This window comes from Takifugu rubripes, chromosome 5, assembly GCF_901000725.2.
Source record: "Takifugu rubripes chromosome 5, fTakRub1.2, whole genome shotgun sequence".
Classification (NCBI taxonomy): Eukaryota; Metazoa; Chordata; class Actinopteri; order Tetraodontiformes; family Tetraodontidae; genus Takifugu; species Takifugu rubripes.
In genome coordinates this window covers 4,926,432-4,950,589 of record NC_042289.1, presented here as the reverse complement: position 1 = coordinate 4,950,589, position 24,158 = coordinate 4,926,432, and the positions used below count along the sequence as shown (strand labels likewise).

The window sequence follows — 24,158 nt, the reverse complement described above, 5'->3', positions numbered from 1 at the left end:
CTATGAATTATGTATGCAAATCTACATATAAACGCAATATATAATACATTGCATTAGTGGTAATTTCAACGCGTTAAAATTTATTTCAAGGCGGAACAAAATATGCAGCCGCGTATTCATAGGGAATGTTTTTAGAGTAGGACCAAGTGAGTCCTAAGCGGAAGTCGTGTTTCTTCTTGCGGAGGTCAAGTGGAATTGGGAGCTTAAATCAGGTAAACTCAAGTGTTTTCATTTATAATATGAGTTTAGGTTTCAAGTGCGTATGTTTATAAGGTGCTAATATTGTTGTCTGTGTAGGGAATTATTCATAACGATATTTGAATCCAACGCGAGTCAGTGCTGCAATATGCTTTCCCTGTAGTTTTGGTCAACAACGCGGTCACAACGTCTAAAAATCTCAGTTTGTGCTTTAAAAAAACAACAAAAAGTAATAATAAAATTGTACTTTGCAGAACAAACGCTGAAGAAGGTTTTGTCGGTGAGACCTTAGACACCCCCCACGTCAAAGATGGTGAAGAAAAAGCGACTTCGCCTCATCGCAGAAATGGCTCGGAAGATCCGGGCGTACCGGGAATTGAAATCTCGGCCCCGGGAGTCTCAGAAGTACGCCTTGGACTATGAGACGATGAAGCGGCCACTAACGGGGAAGATGCTGCCCGTGTTGGCTTGGCAGGATGTTCGCAGGGAAAGTCGTCTCTTCTCCCTCTTGGCGGGGATGAGGATGTTCGGAATAGGTCGCCTGTTTACTCGAAAGTCCTGGTTGGAGGACCACACAGAGCCCAGCTACTGGCAGATCACCAAGGTCAAAGTGGACTACATGGCTGAGGTAAGCCGTCCAGCCAATGCACATTAGGTACCCGTTTGTAGAACTGTGACAACCCGAGTAAAATAACCATTGATTCTTGTGGTTTCAAGAACATGGACCACGGAAAAGCATGGGGCATCCTCACATACAAAGGTAAGAATGGAAGTATTTCTATACATGAAAACATGGTTAATTTTTCATAATTATTTGTTGGAAATAAGTTAATTTTGAAAAGTATAAGTTATTTTATATGAAGACTATTCCATTACACATGTGTGTCAATGTTAAAAGAAATAAAGAATTCATATATATATACACACACACACTTCATATATTACTTGGTTGTCTCTGCAGGAAAAACAGAAATTGAGGAAAAAGAAGTGGACAAGGTGATGTACCATGACTGGCGCCTGATTCCTAAACACATGGAGCAGCAGGTGAAGGACTTTGAGCCACTTCCTGAGCCGCCTGTTCGCTACGTCCACTACCCTCCACTCCTCCGTGCCATGATTCTGGCAGAGTATAAGAAAACACACGGAGCCGCAATGGCAAAGGAACCACTGCTGCCTTTAAAAAGGGATGTCCTGCTGAGCAAAGACTATTTCCGGAAACAGGAACAAGAGCGGCAAAGATCAGAGGGGACAGCAGTGTGATACTCCTGGGGCTGAACACAAAAAATGTGTCTGTGAAGAAGTCTGTCTGTCTGGAAGCACTTGTATCTCGGTTCTATTAAGTCATGGACTCAAACCAGTTTAATTTGAAATGGCCATCTTTGCATGTAATGTGATTTTATTAAGTATTAAACTTGGGTGTAACTATTGAACCTAACTGTTTTCCGTACCTTTGAAGTGCTTTACAGACATCTTTGACAAACATACTACACAAACCACATCTCTGCTTTGTTAGCCTTATTCTGCGAATGTCACATTGGTGGATAAAAGCATTCTAAAAATTAGTGAAGTTTATCCCACATAAAAAAAAGTCAACAAATGTACTTTTAAATATTGGGTCCGCTCAAAATGTAGTTCAAGGTATATAAAAGTGTTACTTTAATTAGAAGAACGAGCTGTTAGTTTTTTGACTCGACAGGCTGCAGTTGCAGTGGATTCCCGGGTGTGTTGCAGACCCTCCAGATTGGCAATATTTCTCCCAGCAGGACAAGCAAGAGGACTGGACCAACTGGAGCCATGACGGGGGGGGGGGGGGGGCTCGGCTGGTCGAATTAATCTGACATAATCAGAGATTACTGTATGACATGCGTTAATTAAATTCTACACCATTGTTGTATATACCAACCTTATTATCGCCACATTTAGTTGAATGCATGAATTAAGTAACCCATCGCTACACCCCCGATTTCTGCCGAAGAGTGACTCCGGAAATTACGTCATTCGGAGAGTTCGGAACTGTCAGCGCGCTCCAGCTCCGTCCACCGGCTAAAATGATTTGCACCATTTTGTCCATATTTGCGTCCATATTTCAGTCCGGTATGTGTTTTCTCCGTTTGTATAGACTGATGTACCCCAAGTCCTTAACTGGAATTTCATATCGATACATGTTCACGGTTTTTAACGCAGGAGACGCTGACTCAGTAGACCCAGACCACCTGGGTTAGCCTCAAGAGGAGCACAGTTCCCCGGTGAAGCCATGTGTGCCTCCCTCAACGACATTCATAGAGCTTTTCTAACTATTTAAATGTTTAAAATGCATTAAATCACATCTCTAGGGCATGTGTTTTCCCCCTTTAACAAGAACCGGTGTGAGTTGTGCAGTTGCCAATGGAGCCTGTTTTGTCTTGGGTGTTTGAAGTTTATATTGGTAATGCATGTACTCAAGGTTGCACTTAAATATAGTTGTGCACACTTATCTGTTGCTAGATTTATTATAAACTAATATAGGAACTTTTAATGACAATTTCGGTTGCAGCTCTAATTCACTTTGATTTGAGATGACTAATTAGATTTATCTTGAGATGCTGTTGCTTTTACTTGAATTTCCTGCTGCGTGTCATCCCCCCCTCTAGGCTGGACCGGTGTAAACGAACGCACCTTCATTGCTGTAAAACCAGATGGAGTTCAGCGGAAGCTGGTGGGAGAAATTGTGCGCCGCTTCGAGAGGAAAGGGTTCAAACTGGTGGGCCTTAAACTCATGCAGGTATTGATTCTATTCCAAACTAACCTGTCTCCTAAACAAAGAACCATTTGGTTAAGCATGCATGTGTTTCAGGCCTCTGAGGACCTTCTGAGGACACACTACTCTGATCTGAGGAGTAGGCCTTTCTTTGGGAAACTGGTGCACTTCATGAACTCTGGACCAGTTGTGGCAATGGTGAGATTCCCATTTTGGGATTCAAGCACATAATAATTGAACTTTTGATTGGCCAAAGGCCTGCAGGGATCTGTAGGAGACAGAGATGATTATGCGCGGTTGTCATATAAACGCGTGTGTTGCTGCAGGTGTGGCAGGGTCAAGACGTGGTCAAGACTGCACGGAAGATGCTGGGAGAGACCAACCCTGCGGATTCGCTGCCTGGAACCATCAGAGGAGATTACGGTGTGGAAATGAGCAGGTAAGAGGGGAACAGACATTTATCAGGCTTGTAGACTTGGGTGTTAGGAGTGAATTTAAAGACTAGCACGTGCCAGTGAGTCAGAGTAAATCAAACCTCTAGTTAAAGTCACTTTATATTTGTTTTATCCTTTCAGCTTCTTTAACTTCTGTGGCTTTTTCTAAGCCGACATTTGTATTGATGCTGAATTAATATCTAAGTGACTGCACTGTTGTGTAAATGCAGCTCCCTCCCCTAATCATCACTATGATAAACCTAGAAACATTCTCTATTTTCCCCACATTGCAGGAACGTGATTCACGGCAGTGACTCGCTGGAGAGCGCCCAGAAGGAGATCTCCCTGTGGTTTCACCCGCATGAACTGCAGAACTGGGAGAGCAGCAGCAACAGCTGGATCTACAATTAACGCTCTGCATTCTGCTCCAGTGTTTTATTAGTGTCATTATAAAGTGCATCACAGCCTCATCTATTGGTGTAGTCGCTTCACCTCTTTGTTAGTTGGATTAGTGATCCTCTGGTGTTCTTTAACACCCGAACATCTACTCAAGTTTACAGTTTGAAGGAAATAATTATGACTTGTGGAGCAATACACGTTTTTCATTTCATCAGGGACTGACAGCTTCATATTAAAATGCGAGTAATTTCTTACCAGCTCATCCAAATTCTTCATTTTTATGTTGAAAACTCAAGTGCATTTCTGTTGTTGATTATTTGTGGGACCGTTTGAATGTAAAAGACCAAAATGATGATTATGTGATGTTTGAGGATCTGGCTGTATTTGTGACACCTCGGTGTCGAAAGTGACATGAAACCATGCTTAATGCGATGCACTTTCTTTCTGCTCTTGTCAAAGCTTTTTCAAAATAAAACAGAATAGTCATGAAATCCTCTTTTTTTTTTTTTCAGCACACAATTATGTTTAATATTAACTCCACACAGCGATCGATGCATGAATTTCCATATCGAACAAAGAAAACAGGCCTTAGTGTGGAGATTAAAAGAATCCCTGTACATTTGAAGACATTCCCCGCTGCATGTCTTACCAGCCAATCAGAAGAGAGGAATGACTCGAACGGAACCCCCATGGACTTGATTTAGGACTGACATTTAAACCATTCTGGTCTTGAACTGTACATTGAAAAGATTTCACTACTTGGGGTGTTTTTTTGTATTTTTTTTAAAGACTGGATGCAAACATTTTACCCATAATTCTATTTTACATAACCACTACAACCTGAAAGCCTTCATTCACAAACACAAAGACGGGTCGATAAACACTTGCTGATTGGCTGGCTTCATGGAAACACATTTCAGTCTCGTCACATTTCTGTACATGCTGTTTTTTTGTCGTTTGTTTTGGGTGGCATGTTAGGGCCCTGGGCTTCAATTTAGGACGAGGAAGCGTCACCGATGACAAACCAAGAGGAGGACAAGGAGGAGTCACTGGGAGAGATGCGGGACAGCTGCGGTCAATACAGAAGATACGGTATGGCTACAGGATGGTAGAGAAGAGGGAGGTAGTTATGATGAGGGTTTGCAAGGCTCATAAAGGATAGTCATAATGCCCTGGGTGGGACATGGTGATAGATTACTAGATCAGATGAAGTACTTACAAGGTAGTAAAGTTACCGAGTGACAGGGATATAATAGTTACAATGAATAAAATATGTCACAGAGGTTCAAGAAGGGGGCTTTTACATGACCTGGGATAATTACATAATCAGGGTGGCTGGAAGCATTGGAGGACAGAGGTGCTTCTGGAGGAAGGGTGCTGTAGCTGAGGGGTTAAAGCACATCCAGGTGTCACTCTGGGATGTAAGACACCTGCCAGACGATGATGTGACTCCGTTCAGCCTTGCACAAAGAAGATTTCATTTGAGTGACTCCTGTGTTCTCTCCTTCCTCTGTCTCATCATCTTCTCCATCTCCTGCAAAAAGAATCCACAATGAAGAGGTCAGTTTATTTTTTGCATTTACTATTCTGTTTTTCCAAATCTCATTTTAAAATGGTCTTTAAAATGGCTTAAATTGTTAAAATCAGGCCTTAATGTCGCGTTCACGGTACACCGAACGGAGTGTACAGTGACACCCAGTGGTAACTATGAAGTACTGCAAGGTTTCGACGGCCTTGTGATGCAGTTCTCCAAAGTGACCGCATGATGGCACCAAATGCAATAATTTGGCATGAAGACAGCAAAGTAAGAAGATGTAATATTGATAACCTAAAACAACTAACCCTCATTTGTATAGATAACAGCTATTGAAATTTAAGTCAATACACAACTCCACACATACAACAACAAAATGGTAAGATGTGCTCACCTATACGGAAGTCAATGTAACCCTCTCCTCCACTCAGCACCAACACGTTATGAACACTCTGAGCCTCCGTCTCTTGGGGTGCCGTTGAGCCCTGACCCTCCGATGGACTGTCCAGCACGCTGCCATTTAAGGTGGCTAAAACGTTGCCTGTCACGTGCACACATCACAAAAGCAGATTCAAGATTCTGGATCTTTATAAAGTCTGCAAAATTATGGCAAATTATCTTTGTTGCCTACCGGGTACTGAGACAAAGAACTTGACAGCATCGCGGTGTCCATGGAAACAGAGCTGAGCCTGCGCCATTGAGCAGTAGGGGATGAAGCTGCCGGTGCTCTTCTCTGAGCCATCGTCCCCATATACGTGGATCACTCCACTGGCCGATGTCGGCGACACCTTATTGGCTGTGGAGAAAATACACAAAAGGTGTTATTGCCAAGGGAAAGCATCTGTGGTTAAAATACAGCAGATTCATGCAGTGGATCTGACACAGGCAAACACCCCCTTTGGTCACTGATGAAACAAATCATGATGAGAAAAGGCATGCAAAGCAACCAATGAGTCAATCCCTGCCCTGTTCACACGTAAGGAACAAAATCAACAATGGAATAAATAAAAAAGGTTTAGTCTGCTGCACAGGTGAGAAAAGGCGGATGACTTCAGCAGGAGGGAGGGAACGCTCCCACTTACCCCTCACACCAAGGAGCTGTCCCCGGTGCAGGACCACAGCTACGAGCACAGGAAGAGGAGGAGGAGGAGGAGCAGGAGGAGGAGGAGGAGGAGGAGGAGGGGGAGGAGGAGGAGGAGGAGGAGGAGGAGGGGGGCAGAGGGAAGAGAGGACAGTAAGAGTTACGGCGAAGATCGTCAGTGAAAAGTGCTGCCGGGGTCGAGCGGGTCTGGGAGCAAAGACAAAGTGCTCGAGCCGGAAAGAAGGAGGAGAATACAGTCGTGCAACACCTGCTAATCCTGGACCGGCTTCACAAATTCCAGTTACATAAGATAATAGTGCTTAATATATAATGGTATGAGTTATACATTAATAACCTATGAGAGTTTAATGTGACATTGAGACTCATAGAGGCTTTTTATGATCTATTAACAGCCTTTTAACCTATAACTGAGTGGGTCCTTCTACCATTTGTTTGTGAGTTGTTTATTGAAAGTAAACTGAACTAACTTTATGAGAGCCCAAAGGTTAGCACAGCTTAACGGCGCCCTTTAAGCTGGCATCAGACAGCCCAAATCTGTCTTCAAATCGAAAACGTCAACTGTGACGAGGTCACTCACTCTCTGTCAGTGGGATGGAGATGATCACGCCGTTCCCAGTTCCCACCCAGAGACGATTCCCGCCGATCAGCAGAGCCGTGATCCGGACAAAAGAGAAGCCCAGCTTGCCGGTGCCTGCAGACGACAAGCGCAGCGTTCGGTGAGGACATCTTCCCTGGCCTCTGACGGGGTTCTGCCTCCGCTCTTACCCAGCATCTTACTGACGTACGGCTCGATGTCCACGTCCTGGAGGTGCTGGTGCGTGTGGGCGTGGTACAGCCGCAGGGTCGAGTCCAAGCGGATGGACACCCACACGCCGTCGCCGATCCACGCCAGCTGACGCACCTGGCTCTCCCTGCGAGGGTGGGCATCGAAGGACTTCTACGGGGCAGCAGAAGCTCGTTACCACGGTTGCGTCGCGCGAGAGCCGCCGCGGCGGGCTGGGGACTCACCTCGATCTGCATGCTCTTCGGCTGGATGACGTGGATCTTGTTCTTGTAGCCGCACCAGACCTTATCGTGGACCACGGCCATGCAGCGGATGGAGTGGTGAGGACGGCCCAGGTCCATCAGGTGGTAGTTGGACAGGTCCCACTGTCCATCTGATGAGCGTGAAGCTACGTAAGCTGACAGAAAAAGGCTTCCGAGCTTCTGATGCTTTTTAACCACAAATACCTTCAGCTCTGTGGAAGATGGCGAGGGTTCCATCGGCCAGGGCGACCAGCACGCGGCCCTTCACGTGTCTGGAGTTACAGGACAGAAGGGAGACGGTTGGATCAGCCCAAACCCATAAAAGAACAACCCCCTCGGCGTTTCACCGTCACTTACACCAGGCTGAGCACAGAGTCTTTCAGTTTGATGGAATGGAGGCACCTCTTCCAGTTCCCGACTGCTGAGTGGACGTACAGCCTGAATGAAGGACAGAGACACTTCAGGGCTGTGCGTCTTTCAGGGAAGAAGAAAATCCCTCATCTCTTTTAGATGTTAGCATGTTTCTGATTGGTTGTGGAGCTACAGCGGAACCTACCAGCCATTCTGGGCTCCGAGCCACATGGTGGGAGCAGCGCTGCTGTAGTTTTTGGCTTCTTCGCCTCCGTTTTCCGAGTCTGGAGGGTGAGATGTTTCCTCTTTGGACAGCCCCGTGTGTCTGTGAGGACAGGCGATTGCCACTGTCAGCGATTCGCTTGTACATTTCTCTTCACAGACAACTGACGCGGAGGTCCTAACCTGTCTGAACCATCTACTGGACGAGGATGGGGATCGGTGAAGACATGCTCGGTAAAAGGCCCCGGCGGCCCTACTTCTGCGTGGCTGGGCATGGTCTCGGGAACCTCCGTGGCCTCCGTGGCCTCCTCGGCCGACTGTGCGGGTTGAATCCTCCCGTTGATGGGCGGCGCAGTGGGTGCTAAAGATCAACCGGTACTGAGGAAACAAGCCGGCATTTACGATTTTAAGTGCCCAGAAAAAGCTCCCACCTTGTCCTTTGTCCACGATAGGAGTGTCGGTGCGTGAGGAGCAGTTGCTACGGGCGACGCTGCAGTTAGTGGCACAGCCGACCAGAGTGATCCCCGACAGCATGCCCTCCACGCTTCCAGAGTCGTCCCCTGCACCCGTGCCCCCATCACCCGGGTCCAACACAATCTCACCGGCGGGATAATCGCTGTCACTGGCAGCTGGACACACACACACACACACACACACACACACAGGTTTGCATGCAAACACACTCGTACTGACCCAACAGACAACAGAGACCGTAAATGTCACCTGGCACGCTGGAGATACATAAGACATGGGCGTTGCAGACGTTGAACTGGTCGACCAGAGAGCCCGGCTGGTTGGCGTCGATGATGACCACCTTGCTGGCGGAGTGGGTGCTGGTGAGTATCCACACACGGCTGCTCATAGTGTCGGTTTCCTGCAGCTCCTTCGACTAAAGTAGAGGCGGCGAAGCATGAACAGACGGCTGGGGAACGTCGAGGACGCGCATTTGTATTTAAACTACCTTCTTCTTCTCTGGCGAGCTGTGGCTGCTCCTCTTGCCTGGGCCGTCCTCCTCGGCGTTCAGAGGGTCGCCGCTGCTCGAAAGTGCTTTATTCAGTGACAACTCTTGGTTGCAGACCTTCCAGCCAGTCAAATCAACCCCAGCAGCACACCACAGCTGCAAGCACACACACACACACACACACACACACACACACGTGTGCATTTATGCAACAAACATCAACAACGCTGGAATTACTGTTCGGCAAAGAGAGAAGCCCCACCTTTCTGTTGGGGTCCTTCTCCACCAGGGGGCGACAGTAGACCGGGACGGGCACGTTCTTCATGCGGTTGTCCTCCTTCTCATTAGTGGTCTACAAAGGCGGCGTTAGAAGGCGTTAGCATATATGACATCAGCCAAGAGTTGCTGTCTGGTTCCACCCATCTTTAGCACGGTTTACGTGTACACGTATGGTCCATAAACAGCAGCCGTTAAAGGAAAACCCCCTCTGGAATCACCAGCCTGTTAGGCTGCAGACATTTGTTTGTTGTGTTAAATATTGAGATGGATGTTTTCAGATAGAAACCGGCGTTTACCGTCTAACTGGAAATGCCAAAGTGGGTTTTTCCTTTAAGGAAGATACAAAAAGTTAATACTAAAAGTCCAGGATGTCGAGGTTGAGGCAGATTGAGACAGACAGAGGTGGTAAAGGTTAAAGGTCGCAATATTGCAGCCAGGGAGAGTGCGTGTATGTGTGTGTGCGTGCAAATTTCCATGCATTCCTTATTCTGAAGTCAGACTTAACATGAACGATTCCGTTCATGTTGAGTTATATGATTATTGTTGCTCTTTTAAATAAACATCTGCTGATATTTCAGGACATCAGGGAGAAAGTTAAGGAGGAGGGGAAGCCGCATGCCGGGGCTCTGTCGGTCTCACTTGCCTGTTGTCTCTTCAGCGGGCTGTCCTGAGCGCTGTCCGTCTGACCACCAGTCTGCAGGAGATCAGAGTTAGCTTGACCTGCCCGCCTGCCCGCTAACCACTTCACACACTTTGTTGCTATGGAAGCACATTAATGAACCGAAGGGGCCTCAAAGGTTCAAAGACGTCTCTCCAACTGCCTGACTGAGGCAGGTGACGCAGCGCCACGCTTTTCTTCCCATCCCGATGCGGTTCCGCGTGAATTCGGCATCACACGTTTTTTCGGACCGAGACAGGGGTGCGCCCAGCGTGCTCGGAGCCCCTCCCACAGCGTACCTGTTTGAGGCGTGAGGGCACGCTCCAGCCGCAGGCCTGCATGATGCCGTCGTCCCGGCGCATGTGCTCGCGGACCTGCCGGTACTGCTCGCGCCGCTGCTCCCGGCGGGCCAGCACCGCCGAGTCGCTGAGGAGAGACGCAACGCCGTTACTGGCCAATCTGCAAAGGGCAGAGGGGGCGGGGGCGGGGGCGGGAGAGAGCGAAGCGTTAGCAGCCTGGCCAGCCAGCAGCGGAACCATGGGGACATGGGGTTAGCTCAAGCCAAGCGCGTCGGTGCCGACTGATGGAAAAGAAGCCGCATTTTACAGTTTTCCACGGATAAAGATGCAAAATATTGCTCTAAGCCGCCACAAGCCAGCGGGTGACGGGGAAGGGGACGCGAGGAGGGCTCACTCCTCAGGGAAGAACTCCAGCGTGCGGTTGGAGGTGGAGATCTGACACATGGTGTGGCTGCGCCGCTGGGAGAATCCCGCTGGCGAGGGCGACTTGTAGTGGATGTTGACGCTGCAGTACGGACGCTTGACGGGCGGAGGGCTGGACGACGAGCTGAAGAGACGGGCGAAGCTGGTGGCGGGAAGAGAAGAGGTTTTTAGATGGCCGGTTTCTCCCGCTCCCCTACGGACAGGAGCAGCGACTCACAACTGCCAGATGGTGGATTTCTTCTTCTCTTGAATCTGAGGACTCTCCCGTGACGCCCTGAGAAGAGAGGGAAAGGTCAGCATGCCGCGCTGAACCGGCCGTGCTCAGGTCTGGGATCCGAACCGTGTGCGCCCACCTGATCATCTCGGTCCACCGGACGGCCTCCTGCAGCTCCATCAGTCTCTCCTTGTACTGGTTCCTCTCCATCAGCACCCGGGCCATCTCCACGCGCGTGAACCGCCGCCGCTGCGTCAGCGTCATGTCGCCCTCCTGCTGGACACAGCAGGGCGGGGGTGTTAATGCCGTGAGGGCAGTTGCTCCACGCTCCGACCTCCTGACCGCAGATCCAGACTCCACTAACCTCCTCGCCTCCTTCATCCTTGGAGTCCCGCGACGCTCCGAGCGCCTCAGCTCGCAGCCTGCAGCAGGAAGAGGAGGGATTAAAACAAATGATCGGAAATCGGAGATGCGGCATTAAAACCCGTCCTCGTCATCCTCAAGGTTCATTTCTGCTCACCTCTTGAGCTCCTCCTCCAGCTCCTTCACTCGGGCGTCCACCTTGCTCTTGGACTGCCTCACGGCCTCCAGCTCCTCCCTCAGCACCTCCTGCTCCCCGGACAGCTCGTCCACTTTGGCGATGAGGTCGTTTTTCACAATGTTGAGAGCGTTTCTGTCGGGGGCCGAGAGAACCAGGAAGTGAGATGTCGCGCGAGGATAAAGCGCGTGCTGGAAGTCTCGGCGCCTCTTACTTGGTCTCCAGGAGCTGTTTGTTCTCGGCCAGCAGATTCTCCACCTCCTTGCCCATCCCTGGAACAGCCACGTTTAAAACTCCCTCACTCACCAGAGATTATAGCATTTCAAAACACTTTAAAACCAGTGATTTTATGGCTTCTGGGGGGGGGGGTTCTGCCTTTTCAGACCAGCTTCAGTGAGTCCCTGTTGTGGAACGGCGTCGTCGCTGACCTCCACAACAGGTGAAAAACGAAGCGCTCGTGTTAACAAGGCAGCTTGGCCAGGTTGAAAAGGAAGGGTTGTGACGTCGTTGGATCACTAGCCGGATCCACAGACGCACTGCCCACAGGACCGGTGTTGACCGCTCAACTCCGGCTGTGCTGTCACACAAGCAGCCGCCGAGACGGAGAAGCAGCACGAGCAGCAGGCGGTGTGCAACAGAAGAGAAGCGAGGACGCCATTTCAGGAAAAGAATGTTGGACATGGTGAAAAAATATGTTGGTTTCAGATTCCACTTCCTAATGTAACTGTGGGGGCTAAACGAGCTTAAAGATGAAACAATCTAAAATATAAGTGGCGCTAGACTGTGTCTTTTGGACTGGAGCTAGTGATTGTTAGTTCATTTAGAGGTCTACTATGTGCACAAGCTACAACCTCAAGGCACGGAGCAGTTTTTTAACAGGTCTTTACTGGTTTACAGGTGTTTGGATAAAAGCTGAAGCATTATGAATGTGTGGAGGGACAACACACAGAAAGTGGGGAAATAATGTAGGAAATATTTACATATTTACTTCAAGAGTCTTACAAGAATCTGCTTCCAGCAGATGTGATGGTGACCAGCTTAACCAGGACCCTCCAAAGTTATACATCCAATAATATTTAATTATTGTGTGTTAAAAAGTGAAAGATTATCACCTCTAGAAATGTAAAAAGACCAAAGCTAACATGCTAACAGGAGTGCTTAACTTTGACTTACAGATGCCTGGTGCTGCTTTAATGTTCATTTTTATAAAGTTGAGTTTGGCAACAGTGAAAATGGTGAAATCAGGAACTGCAACTTTATAAAAATGTAAAACAAATTCGAGGATTCGGTGACTTTTGGCATCGTTACAACAGTATTATGCTGCATTCACTTCTGGGGAAATGGATATTTTTCCACAGCAAGATACAAAAAAAAGATAAAAAACGATGCGAAACGGAAGCGATGAAGCAAAAACAAAAGCAAATAAAAGCACAAACATGGACGTGGATGCAACAGCGAACGGTGGACAAGTGAGCGCAGACAAGGAGCGCCTTACCGAAGAAATCATCGCGGACTGGAGGCACAAGAAGGAGGATGAGAGGGAGAAAGCCCACAGTTGGGGGGGGGGGGGGAGACGTTAGAGGACGCTAATAAGCATTAATTATTCTGAGGAAGAGCAGCGAGGGTGAAGAACACAGAAGCTGCTGCGCTGGCTGATCTGATGTATCGGAGAATCTTAGTTTTAAAGTCTCAGCAAAAGTTTCGGCTTCACTTTTAATCAATATGACAGGAGTCTGATCCAGATTCTTTAAAAAAAACAAAACAATTAATGCGTCATACTCGCTGTGACTTTAAAACAATTTTTTGGGGGGCAAAATACAATTTTCCTGCATATGAAATTGGATTCTAATCTATTTACGTACCTTCCCTGATTATAAAATAAGTATCTGTTTAAGGTTTACCTTAGCTGTGAGGTTTACGCTGCAACAAGGAGTCAAAAGTGTTAAAGTAAAAACAGCATGCTGGTATACACACCTGAGAACTCTCCTATAGTGTCACCAACAGAAACACATAAAAGGAGAAGAAAGAAAAAAGGGTGAGGCATTGAAAGATGGTCAAGAAGCTTTAAAAGTCTATTCGCCATCATTACCGCCGCCAAGGTTACGTGATAGCCGGTGTCTGTCTGTGAGCTAGATAAATCGAAAAGTTAAGAACGGACTTTCATGACTGTAGGCTACAGGTGTCGCACAACGTGGGGAAATGAACTGTTTGACAGAGGTCTGAGCTCTACAGGTGCGTTTTATCTAGCTAGGCTTAAAAATGTGATAGAAAGATATCAGAATCAGATCAGAATCAGGACACCAAAGCAGTAGCTATTGGTCTGAAACAGAGCCTAACCTAAACTAAAGGTGGTGTACTTGGATATCTCTGTGAAACTAGCAATATTCAGACTTTGTGTTTAAAATTAGCTGCATTTCGGGTGTCTTGGAGGGGGAAAATTAGCAGCAACTAAAAGTAAAGACTGCATGGAGCCACAGAAGGGCTTTGTCTTTTTATTTATTTTTCTTATTTTTCAAATGAGACAAGGAATGAGCTGCTGGCATGGAGTGTTTCGTAGCTTCAGCCATGCAAAGTCAAAATTAACTAAAGAAAAGTCAGAATCGGTGCAGCGGCGCGGTCACACAGGCTCGCGCGGAGCTCCTGGCCTGCGCAAGCAGAGCGACACCTGCGCGCACGTACGTCCACCTTTGACTCACGCCTCATCAAAGCAGGTCGTTTCCTTTAAACACCGTAAAACCAAACAGGACTCAAAAACTGATCCCCCTCCGTCTTCAAGAGAGTGAAACAGAGTAAGGAGAAGAGGCAGGAGAGTGGCGCTCCTACCCAGCAGCTCCGCGCCGGCGTCCACGTCACCGATGATGTCCGATTTGGCGTCTTTGATCTCGTGGTAAAGAGAGTCGGTGTTGATGCCGAAGGCCTCGTTCACTATGCCCTGAGAGGGGCTGAAACACACACGCTGGACTCCATCAGACGTCAGCCGTGAACGGGGCAAAGCAAGGAAGCTAAGCCAAGATTAGCTGAGAAGGTTGCACACAAGCCTACACTACACAGCAGGTACGCCTGGCTGATCACACAGCTGTGTCGCATCAACCAAACACACGCGAGGGATGTTTTCAACTGATAATAAGGAGAAGAGGACAGTGTTTGTACCTGTTTCCTCCTCCATACACCCGCGGGTCCACACACATGTCCAGTTCCAGAGTGGAGTCAATCATCTCCTGGAACTCAGACCACTCGTCCCTCCCCATACCTGGAAACACAGAGGTCACGTTGACACGCCGGCGCCAGGTCGAACACGTGGAGCCGCATCCGCGGCGCCTGTGCTCACCGATGCTGACGTTCCTGGTCTCCTGGCAGACCTGCACCTCCATATTCCTGCTGAGCCGCTTGCCGCTTTTCCTGCAGTTCCCGGCCCGCGTCGCATCAAAGTCGGCGTGCGGGGGGAAGCCCTCATTGATGGGGGTGACGGAGGCCGAGGGGACCGAAGAGGTGGGCGTGTTGGACTTGCTGCTCGTGCTGCTGGGGGTGGCCGCCACCGAGTCGGACTCGGACCCGTCCTCCTTCAGAGAGAGCAGAGGTGTGAGACAGGGAAGGGTCGCACTGGAGCCCTCTTTTAACACAATAACTTTGAAACAACTAGCTTATATTTTCTTGACCCTCGAGTGAAATCATCAAAAAGAAGTTATTCTACATTTGTAAAGTCTGTTCTGAGGTAACGTTCAGTTCGTTTTCAAAGCTCAGGTCATTTTTGAACTCACTGATGGAGCCCAGGACTCACGGGGACGAAGCAGCGTGAAAGGATTCTGTTTGTCGGATTGTGACGGAAAAAATGGGGAAAAGCTCCAATCACTGTTGCCCCACTCATTTTGGGTAGCTCACCAAAGCTAACATTAGCATCCGAAGAGAAACAAACATGTTGTGGGACAGGGGGAACCACATATTCAGGTCCAAACCCCAGTTTTATTAGCTATGTATGACAGATATGTGACCATACAGCTGTGGAACATAGGGAAAGTTTTAGCGACGGCAACTTGGACTCCAGGGGGAGCTGAGGGCGGGAATTTGCAACTAAAGCTTCATCAAAACAGCCTACGGCTGTCTGGAAGATCCTTAACTGGGATATGTTTGAACAGAACAAGTAGAAATAATAGTTTATTTTGGTTTAATAGTATTATTAGCACCCGACCTGGGACCTGTCGTTTGTAAAGACTTGAGGGGACATTTGTCAGCAGTAACAATCCATAATCTGACCAGAGAAGATAACGTTTGAAGCGAGGCGACAGAACAGGTCGCCACGATTGGCGGTCCGTGTGGGCGTGGCCAGCGGGACGGGCAGCAGGGCGGCTCCCCCTCCCCCTCCCACTCCCCATGATCATGGAGGAAGACAGGGCCGCTGTCTTTCCCACCTGATAGGCGGAGCAGAAGGTGGACCGGCCGCTGACCTGCCAGATGTCTTTCCCGGGCGTGATCCTAGCCCCCCCGAGACCCCCACGTACCATGCCCTCGATGTTGGCGTACAAGCTCAGCGACGGCGGGCGCTCCGCTTTGCTGCTGGCAGAAGAGACGGAGAATATTGTGAGAGAACGCATCCCAGGAACACAACAACAGCAGCAGCGTTACATCCCGAGGGGACATGCACGTGCTGCAGAGGACTCCTCGTTAAGTTAATACGGTAAATATCAAGATGCAGAACACTAAAGGGCAAATGTTGTTAGCTAGCTTCATACTTGCTAGGCTAAATGCTTAATTTTCTTAACAAGAACGGGAATGGGTGTCTTTCAACTCCTTCCTTTTAGATTTGAGGAACGGTCCTGATATAGTCAAGATCTCCGACATGGAGCACAACAGGAACATAGTTTAAAGGACGGGCGCTGATTTATGGGTCGCACAAGGGGCATGCAGTCGTCGGAGCAAACACAGATCCGTTCTTCACTCAGGCACTTGCAGGGAGGAGAGGAAACATGTTTCATAGAACGACACACACGAGTGCAAATCAGTCTACATTTCCAATGGTCCTTCAGTCAGATTCACATTCAGGGCAGGAGGAGGAGGAGGAGGAGGAGGAGGAGGAGGAGGAGGAGGAGGAGGAGGAGGAGGAGGAGGAGGAGGATGAGGAGGAAGAGGAGGAAGAGGGGATGACGAGCCCATTGTGGATTTACCTTTTCTTCCATGTGTGACGTTGACTGTGCAAACAGCCGCACAGACATCAACCCCGCGGGACAGACAGACAGGCAGGCAGACAGACAGACAGACAGACACCGTTAGAGAGAGACAGCAGACAAGAAGGTGGCGTGAAACGTGGACGAACACACGCAGACGGATCACGCCGGCCAACCCACGTTGGTCTAAACTCCGCACCGAGCCGCTCAGACCGGCTCACAGGGGCCAGCGGCCACGTTCAGGGGCCCTCTGTCTTAAAGTGGGAGGAGAACTTAAAGGATTAGGATTCCTCTCAACAGCAGAGCCGCCTTCTTTTTTTGTTGGTGTTGTTGGATTTAATCTTTGGCGCCGCTGCAGGAGACGCAACAGACGTCCCGCCGCCTCGGACTCTTCTCACAACCGGGGGGGGATAAAGAGGACTATTTCGTATTTAGACCCCGGAAGGCTCCCGAGGCCTGGCCCCCTCCTGCTGTCACGCTCAGCACGCATTCAAACGGTGAATCACAACGGCGGGACGACGACTCACGTTCGTCCACAGTTCGTCTCTGATTGGCTGTTGCTGCCCGTCTGCAGGACTTTGGAGCGCTCTATGTGTTCCACGTAGGTCTGAATCATCTGTGAGGAGGAGAAAAGGACAGATGAAGGATCCCTGTTGATGCAACAACCCTCGATTCTCCTCTTCGGAGTCTCGAACGGCCAAACGGAATGGTTTTTACCTCGGTGTGGCGCTGGTGGAGAGCGTTGTACTCTCTCTTCATGTCCGATTCTCGCTCCTCTAGCCGAGCGACTGGAGGCCAGAGAGAGAACTGCGTCACATTTTCGCGCACTAGACTTTCCTTTTGAGATTTCTGGAGCTCAACCGGACTAAATCAAGAACGGTTCAAGGCGAAAAAGCAAAAACTAAGCAGCCAATCGAACACATCAAAGAAAAATCCTGTGTCATAATCTAAAAATACTACAGCGACTCAGCTTCCCCAAACAACTAAAATAGCACCGTCTTCCGTCATGTGTGCGTCTGGAGGGAAGATAAGGGCCCGGGCACCGACCCGCTCCTGCCTACTCACTCTGATCGGAGTAGTTCTTCGTCTTCAGCTCCAGCTGCTTCCCCTGCAGCTCCAGAAACTCCACCTGTATCTGCAGGTCCTTCTTCTCCGCTTCCAGCGCATCTTCGAACTCGATGAATTTCTGAAGGGTGCAAAGGGGACAAAAACACCGTGACGGCCTTTGAATGTCGGCTTTAAGTCAGTTAGAAGTGACTCTCTATAACAGAGTCGAATACATTTAAACGATTCGCCCCAGAAAGGTCAGAGTTCAGGAAATTATAGGAACCACAGTATTAAACATACAGGCCAAACCCCCTCCACCCAGCTGGTTTTTAAAGCTGTTTTCAATACGGCCTCTTTTCAGTCCACACAGCCTTAAAGCCGTAATCCTGCAGCGAACCCAACGGCGGAGAGGTTCCTCTGAGGCAGCTACGCGCTGCAGAGGAAGAGAGCTAACCCAGGAGCACCTAGCCAAAACCACTGCTGACATCCAGCCGCGCGGAAAGACAACAAACACGGCCTGGTTTGTGACACCCTCGGCAGGTTTGAGCAGGAAAATGGACTAATTAATCCTGTTGGTTCTCGACAAAAGCCGACTGAAATGGTTTAACAAGCGTGGCTCCAGCAAAGCGTCTGCTCATGCTGACTTTAGAGGAGTGATTTTTCCCTTCCCTGGGACTTGAAGGGAAAGGATATATGGTGGAAACATGGTGGAAACATGGTGGAAGCGGCGTTGTGACATGGATACGTATGGACGCTAATGGAAGGTCCAACAACAGCTGGTTTATTAATGATGTGGCTGCTGATGGCACATACATTCTAGACCATAAGGATCTATCCTCTCTTGCAGACAAATGCTACCAAAGTGACCGGATGCTGGTGGATCTGGAGACTTTTGGAAACGCAGAAATTAGAATTCTTAAGTAAAGCAGCTTTTAGTTACTGGAGACAATCAAAATAAGTCAAAATAAGGCCAATTTATTACAATTAGAACTGCCCCTGAACCCCTGAATGTCAAGGAACTCAAAATGACAAGTGTCAACCGGTAACTACCATGTTATTAATAAAAGGCCTTAAACTAATATTAAAAATACGCCTCACCAAGCAAATTGGTTTAAAAATGTCCAGATCAAACTGAAGGTTGCTGTTTAATAATGATCAACCAATTAATTTGGGTTAAAATGCAATTAAAGGTGAAAGCGGGCAATATGAGCTTAGCGCGCTAAAGCGGCAGCGCGCGAGTGATATTTAATGTCATGACTTTCTGGAAAGTGTCGACTCAGCAGTCACTGATACAGAGTGAGGCTGCGACGTCTCAGATGACAAAAGATGCCAGAGAGGAAAAAAAAACCCACAGCAGTTTTTCTGTTCTTTTTAATTAATAGCTGTAATCCTGGTCCAAAGGACTGATGTGTGAGGGCCGCGTTCACTGCTAGCTTGCGCGTAATAGCCTTGAAATATGAGACTTTGCTCCTCGTTGCTCCCTGCCTCTTTAAGAGAGCCAATGTTGTTGTTTTTCCTCCCTCCGGCTGTCATTGTTCTTTTCTCATTGCCGACTTCTCGTTGTGGACCTCAGTTCACATCCGCCTGCTTTTATTGGCTTCTCATCTTGAACCCTAAATCAGGTTACAGCACCAGACCGACCCAATGATCTCTACTGGTCGTTCTACACCTGCGCGTCGTTCCAGCCCAGAAAATGCAAAAAGACAAGTTCAAAAAATGGCAGGAAATGCTCCTCCTGCCTCTAAAACACTGACAGAAGTTGCATTTTAAACCCCAGGACCAGGAACATCTGAGGGAGACGCACAATAGCTGTTCGGCTTGTGCAGCCCTGCGGAATTATGATGGATACCAACGTGAAATATACATTTGGTTCACTAAGGAAAGGCTGCCCCCCCCAAACACACACACACACTATAATGGCTCTGTCACTGATACCGAGGCCTCTTTGGGTGGGGGGGGTCAGCCAGATCCCACGGCGGACCGTGAGCATAGAAGAAAAGACTTGCTGCAGGTGGAGTCCGGGTGGTAACAGGATAGCCCAGCACCGACACCCGCCCCCCTTTTGGGCCCTCCTCGCTGTGCCGTCCCTCCGGGAGTCGTGCTCGCAACCTTCGCCCCTCAGAGCCCTTCCCGAGCATCACTCCGACGCCCGGTAGCGCCCGGCTGTGCCGTCAGGTTTGCTTATCGCGTGCTGCTCATGTTTGCATGATATTTTAGCAGGTGTTGGCGTAGAGGAGGGACTAAAGCAGCTGATTAGGCTTCATCAGGCCGTCACGTGGGGGCAGGAAACGGTTGTGGCAGTGATGGTTTTGTAGTGGTGACAGTTGTCAACACTTTTTACATTAAACCACAGGTTGCTTAATAGCGGTCCCAGGCCCAACTGGAGACTTTGTGATGGATAAAGGCGAACATTATTGCAATTAAATCGATATCTCGATATCTTATTCACTGTGATGCTCTTATTTTTAAGGGAGGACTTAAAATTGTCATCTAAAAAGCGCTGGGGTTGGGGTGGGGGGGTTGGAACATCAGCATGGGCCACACGGATAGGCAGGAGCTGTGGGCTGGAGGGCCCCGCAGCCGGCCGCCCTCACTCACCTCCTCCGCCTGCTTGCGCAGCGCCTTTTCCCGTTCGTACTGCGTGATCAGCTGCTCGTTGTCCTCCTTCAGCAGCTCCAGCTCCACTTCGTGCTCCTGGTTCTCCGTCAGCACCGCGTCCAGGTTCTCCAGGACGTTGACCACCAGCGGCATCAGCTCCTTCACCACCTCCTCGTCGTAGCTGCGGATCAGCCGCTCGAACTCCCGGTAGATGCTGTTGGCCATCCCGGACACCCGCTCCGACATGACGGAGCCGGAGCCGTAGTCGTCCTGGTAGACCACCTCGTCTATCTGTAGATCCATCATGCTGGCAGCTGGAGCCGGCTCCTGCGTCCCAGATCCTGACGATGCGCTTCAACAGTTTTTTTTTTTTTTTGGAAGGTTTGAATACGCGCAGCTCAGGGAAACGGAAACACCCAGTCAGGGTCTTCCATCAGATGAATAAAAGTCCCTCTCACGGTGGAGCATCACCCCGGAATAAACCCCGCCGTGGGCGTGCGTGACGGTGCGTAACCTTGAGCTCCCGAATGAAAATACTGGCCGTAATGTTTCAGCGGGATATTTAGCGCCCCCTTCTCGTCTCCTCGTCGCCCGTTGTGTCGCCTCCAGCCGCGGCCCTCGCTAGTGCTCTCCTCCCGGGGGGAGCCTCACATCCGACATTCACACGACGCGCAGCGGGTCGGCCTGTGGTTCGGCCCTGGTCCGGCCATGCCGAGGATCGGGACGCCTTGGTGGGTGAGACTGCACCTGCCTCTCAGCAGCCGCAGCCATGGACCCCAGCCATTACAGGCAGGGGGGAGAATAAATACATCAATAAATATATAAATAAATAAGCGAACGATCCAGGTCTCCCGCCCGATCCGGAACTAAGATATCGTCTGTGCCATGTTCGATCCACCTTCCGATGGGGCCGCCGACGCTGCTGGCCTGGCTCGGGCGTTGTTGGTGATGTCTCCCCGTGGGAGAGGCTCTGATGGAGGAGCCAGCTGACCGAGTCCCGCTGACGTCACACCGTCTGCAATGAACCGGCAGGTCATTGGTCAAGCCGGACAGACTTCACCGGAAGCTCGCACCACTGTTTCAAAATAAAGGTTAAAGGTCGGACGCTAACGCTGAGAAAAGGCTTTTGATTTGGACTTTTTGGGGGTTTTTTTTGTTTTTGTTTTTTAAAAATGACTTTAGAGTTATGTGTGAAGTGCGTGGCTCTCATCAATACTTGTCAAAGCAATCCTCAAATATTTTCAGATGTGAGACTTCCCGTAGGTGCAAATGTGAACTGAACATCACTTCGGTTTGTTTAGAGCTTAATTTCAAGATTATAAGAATTGTGCTCTTTGGCTACGAACATCTTGAGGGCTTCAAGGCTTTGTTCCACAGGCTAAAATCCTGCACATTCAGCTGTTTCAAGACTAAAGATTTATTACATATTAGATACACAATTTAACATCATATAAGAACACTTTATCATTAATGCTATGCCATGATCATATTGTTTTTCCGAATTATAATGTTTCATTTGTGTACTCAGATACAGTTCTTGGATCTACAAAACATGTTGGAGTTTTATTTTGAAAGTTGTAACAGGAAGATCTCTCTGCAAAAGTATCTCCTCTGAACTGAGTCAGGCCGTATAATTTAATCCCAATATACAGTATATAACATACTTCAGAAAATGTTAATAAAACACTGTATAGAACACTTGGTAGCATGTTTACTCCACATTTGTCCTATTGTAGAGATGTAATTGTAGGTGAAACTCTGACACTGTCACCACTTTGTCTATGGTGGTTTGCAACACTTCATCTTCCTATAATTACCAGTTTGGTTCTTTTGGTAAATATTGACAAGGAGCACATTAGAATGGGAGCCATCGTCAGGAGGCAGCACATTCCTTAAATAAATATTTACCACTGAAATGTCTCCACCAAGGACGCCGAAGCGTGATGTTCAAATCCCTTCTTCAAAGTGCTGCGACATGGATGTGACTGTAAGGGATTAACTGTAAGAGAGGGGAGACGTGAATATACACAGAACTACAGCAGATAGAATCCAGTGTGAAAAATCACTGAATCACTCGAGAACAAACATTTTCCCTGAAACTTTCCTTCAACCAGACAAGTGCAGCCTGGACTATTGTCTGCGAACAATGGAGACAAAGTATGGGTAACGGAGCGTGTCATAAATGGTGTAGAAGGAGGACTCACTGCCCCAGAATACAGTGAGCAGACAGTTGGGTGTATCTTCGTTGTCCCGACCAGCTGCAAACACATTCAGATGAGCATTTGTGTTATTACCTCTGCCAAAGAAGTTATGTGAAAGTCAGCGTTTGTCTGCAAAATAACTCAAAAAGTTATGAACGGATTTTAATGAAACGTTCAGGGAATGTGGATAATGGGCCCTGGAAGAGCCGGTTGAATTTTGCTGATGTTCTGAATTCCAAAGGGACTTTAACCTTTCACAGATCATAAAGCAACCTCGTATTACTACCACCTACAGTCCAACGCACGATGAAAGGTCAATAGATCACAGCAGATCTGAAATCTAATTAGAGAAATCACAAAAGGATATTCTGATAATCCGATATTCATTTGTTATGGCCATAAAAGATAGATGGTTTTTATGTGTGTAAAATACCAAATAATATTGGGATCACACTGAAATCATCTGTTTTCTTTCATATTAGACCATTCACCAGACGCTGGAATAGGCTCCAGCAACCTCCCCGTGACCCCAAGAGGGATAAAGACTCAAAGAAAAGGAAGTGAAACCACAAGTTCGGGTGTGTGGAGATTAATCCAGTGAAGATTTGTGGCTTCCTTGACATTTATGCATGGATGACGACACTTGTGTGATTGTTTCAACGTGAGCAGGGCTGCCCGAGTTACTATTGGAGTAATGAGAGGCAAATATACGATAAAAGCTCTTTTATTTTGGCTTCGCCGCTTCCTGATTTCAAAGGGCTCGCGCGCAGTTGCATAGATGAAAACGTTTCAGTGTTGCAAAGAGCGGCCATTTTGACTGAACAGTGGCGTCTAACAGAGCGTTGCCAGAGGAGTAAAGCAGACAAAAGCATCACTGTAGCAAACTATAAATATGGATGGACTATTTTTTGCGCTCGGACTGACATTTAACAACACCGCCTTTAACAGACACTGCGCACCGGGGACATGATTTTCGGAACAAAAACAGACAAAGTCTAAATGCAAAACAACAGCTTTATTACAATACACAGGGTTTTCTCTCTTCTGCTGTACTCATTGCCTGCCAGGCACATCATCACAAGAGGGACAGGCTGGCACCAGAATACAACTGATGTGTCGTGGAGTGGGTGATGAGGTGATTATCCATGAGCCCGCCTGCACTCAGGCAGGCCACGCGCTTGTCCAGAGTTCACTTGTCCGCCGTTTTAATTTAAAACATAAACAAAGGCCTGACCCAAGCAAAAGAAAGAGGCATGTACAAATAGCAAGCAATGAGGACCGAGAAAAGTATAAACGCTTAAAATCGAAATGGAATTTTTTTTAAGGAAGCATTAACATTTGGAAGTAGACAATTGTATTCTTTTTTTGGCATCTGAAGAGAGAAATGAAGAATGGTTAATAAGGCAAAAGGGGAAATAATAAAAAAAGAAAAGGCGAGTTGACGTAAGGCTTCAGTTTACAGTCAATCTGTCGTTACCATCCAACATGCATTATTTTAGATAGAGGGACAAACATGATGCTGTGTTCATCCAATAAGGTCTCTGAAACCAATACTCTCTGAAACCAATAATTCTTTAATAGCTGAATTAGCTTCTTGTGTCCTACTCATTAGAGAGCTGATTAATCATCCGGAAATGTCCGAGTCTTTTTTTTTTGCTAGGATTTTGGTTACAGTAAGTAATCTGAATACTCAGAGCCCAAAGACACACTTTTAACCATTCAAGATGCAAAAATAAGGTTTGAAAAGTGAGAATCGTGTCCAAACGCAGACTACACTT

At 48.2% G+C, this 24,158-nt stretch overlaps 3 protein-coding genes across 27 annotated transcripts; 2 read left to right on the top strand and 1 right to left on the bottom strand.

The window, feature by feature from the left end:
* Positions 1-83: 83 nt before the first annotated feature.
* On the top strand, positions 84-1,633 carry mrps34 (mitochondrial ribosomal protein S34). Its single transcript, XM_003964453.3, has 4 exons — positions 84-212; positions 453-826; positions 916-958; positions 1,160-1,633. The coding sequence occupies exons 2-4, from the start codon at positions 509-511 to the stop codon at positions 1,456-1,458; spliced, it is 660 nt and encodes a 219-aa protein (XP_003964502.1). The 5' UTR covers positions 84-212; positions 453-508; the 3' UTR covers positions 1,459-1,633.
* A 505-nt stretch (positions 1,634-2,138) lies between these two features.
* nme3 (NME/NM23 nucleoside diphosphate kinase 3) lies at positions 2,139-4,259 on the top strand. Of its 2 annotated transcripts, none has more exons than XM_003964466.3 (5): positions 2,139-2,292; positions 2,829-2,959; positions 3,032-3,133; positions 3,262-3,374; positions 3,663-4,259. In XM_003964466.3, exons 1-5 carry the CDS (start codon positions 2,247-2,249, stop codon positions 3,778-3,780), a joined length of 510 nt encoding a protein of 169 aa, XP_003964515.1. In that variant the 5' UTR covers positions 2,139-2,246; the 3' UTR covers positions 3,781-4,259. The 2 variants fall into 2 exon arrangements, with proteins under 2 accessions (XP_003964515.1, XP_011602073.1); XM_011603771.2 differs by lacking the exon at positions 2,139-2,292 and adding an exon at positions 2,508-2,623.
* An 18-nt stretch (positions 4,260-4,277) lies between these two features.
* Positions 4,278-21,200, bottom strand: mapk8ip3 (mitogen-activated protein kinase 8 interacting protein 3). Of its 24 annotated transcripts, none has more exons than XM_029836351.1 (34): positions 20,180-21,200; positions 17,600-17,720; positions 17,252-17,322; positions 17,062-17,150; positions 16,535-16,558; positions 15,782-15,926; positions 14,704-14,935; positions 14,526-14,625; positions 14,199-14,317; positions 13,350-13,361; positions 12,871-12,888; positions 11,590-11,647; positions 11,358-11,510; positions 11,202-11,259; positions 10,977-11,113; positions 10,841-10,897; positions 10,595-10,765; positions 10,201-10,360; positions 9,887-9,937; positions 9,227-9,316; positions 8,965-9,120; positions 8,727-8,892; positions 8,435-8,632; positions 8,187-8,364; positions 7,987-8,106; positions 7,788-7,868; positions 7,635-7,702; positions 7,413-7,561; positions 7,170-7,338; positions 6,982-7,095; positions 6,385-6,423; positions 5,934-6,098; positions 5,697-5,843; positions 4,278-5,302 (listed from the first exon to the last, which is right to left on the bottom strand). In XM_029836351.1, the coding sequence occupies exons 1-34, from the start codon at positions 20,483-20,485 to the stop codon at positions 5,178-5,180; spliced, it is 4,047 nt and encodes a 1,348-aa protein (XP_029692211.1). In that variant the 5' UTR covers positions 20,486-21,200; the 3' UTR covers positions 4,278-5,177. The 24 variants fall into 24 exon arrangements, with proteins under 24 accessions (XP_029692211.1, XP_029692208.1, XP_029692216.1 ...); XM_029836348.1 differs by having other exon boundaries at positions 7,170-7,341; positions 20,180-21,199; XM_029836356.1 differs by having other exon boundaries at positions 7,170-7,341; positions 10,201-10,327; positions 20,180-21,199.
* Positions 21,201-24,158: the final 2,958 nt, after the last annotated feature.

Bases quoted from the DNA above. Each gene is read 5' to 3' on its own strand.
- mrps34 (XM_003964453.3), top strand. From the start codon at position 509: ATGGTGAAGAAAAAGCGACTTCGCCTCATCGCAGAAATGGCTCGGAAG. The intron at 827-915 runs GTAAGCCGTCCA...TGTGGTTTCAAG, and splicing joins AAGTGGACTACATGGCTGAG to AACATGGACCACGGAAAAGC. The intron at 959-1,159 runs GTAAGAATGGAA...TTGTCTCTGCAG, and splicing joins GGGCATCCTCACATACAAAG to GAAAAACAGAAATTGAGGAA.
- nme3 (XM_003964466.3), top strand. From the start codon at position 2,247: ATGATTTGCACCATTTTGTCCATATTTGCGTCCATATTTCAGTCCG. The intron at 3,134-3,261 runs GTGAGATTCCCA...GTGTTGCTGCAG, and splicing joins CTGGACCAGTTGTGGCAATG to GTGTGGCAGGGTCAAGACGT. The intron at 3,375-3,662 runs GTAAGAGGGGAA...CCCACATTGCAG, and splicing joins TACGGTGTGGAAATGAGCAG to GAACGTGATTCACGGCAGTG.
- mapk8ip3 (XM_029836348.1), bottom strand. From the start codon at position 20,485: ATGATGGATCTACAGATAGACGAGGTGGTCTACCAGGACGACTACGGC. The intron at 9,121-9,226 runs GTGGGGCTTCTC...GTGTGCTTGCAG, and splicing joins AGAAGGACCCCAACAGAAAG to CTGTGGTGTGCTGCTGGGGT. The intron at 7,703-7,787 runs GTAAGTGACGGT...CTGTAACTCCAG, and splicing joins GACTCTGTGCTCAGCCTGGT to ACACGTGAAGGGCCGCGTGC.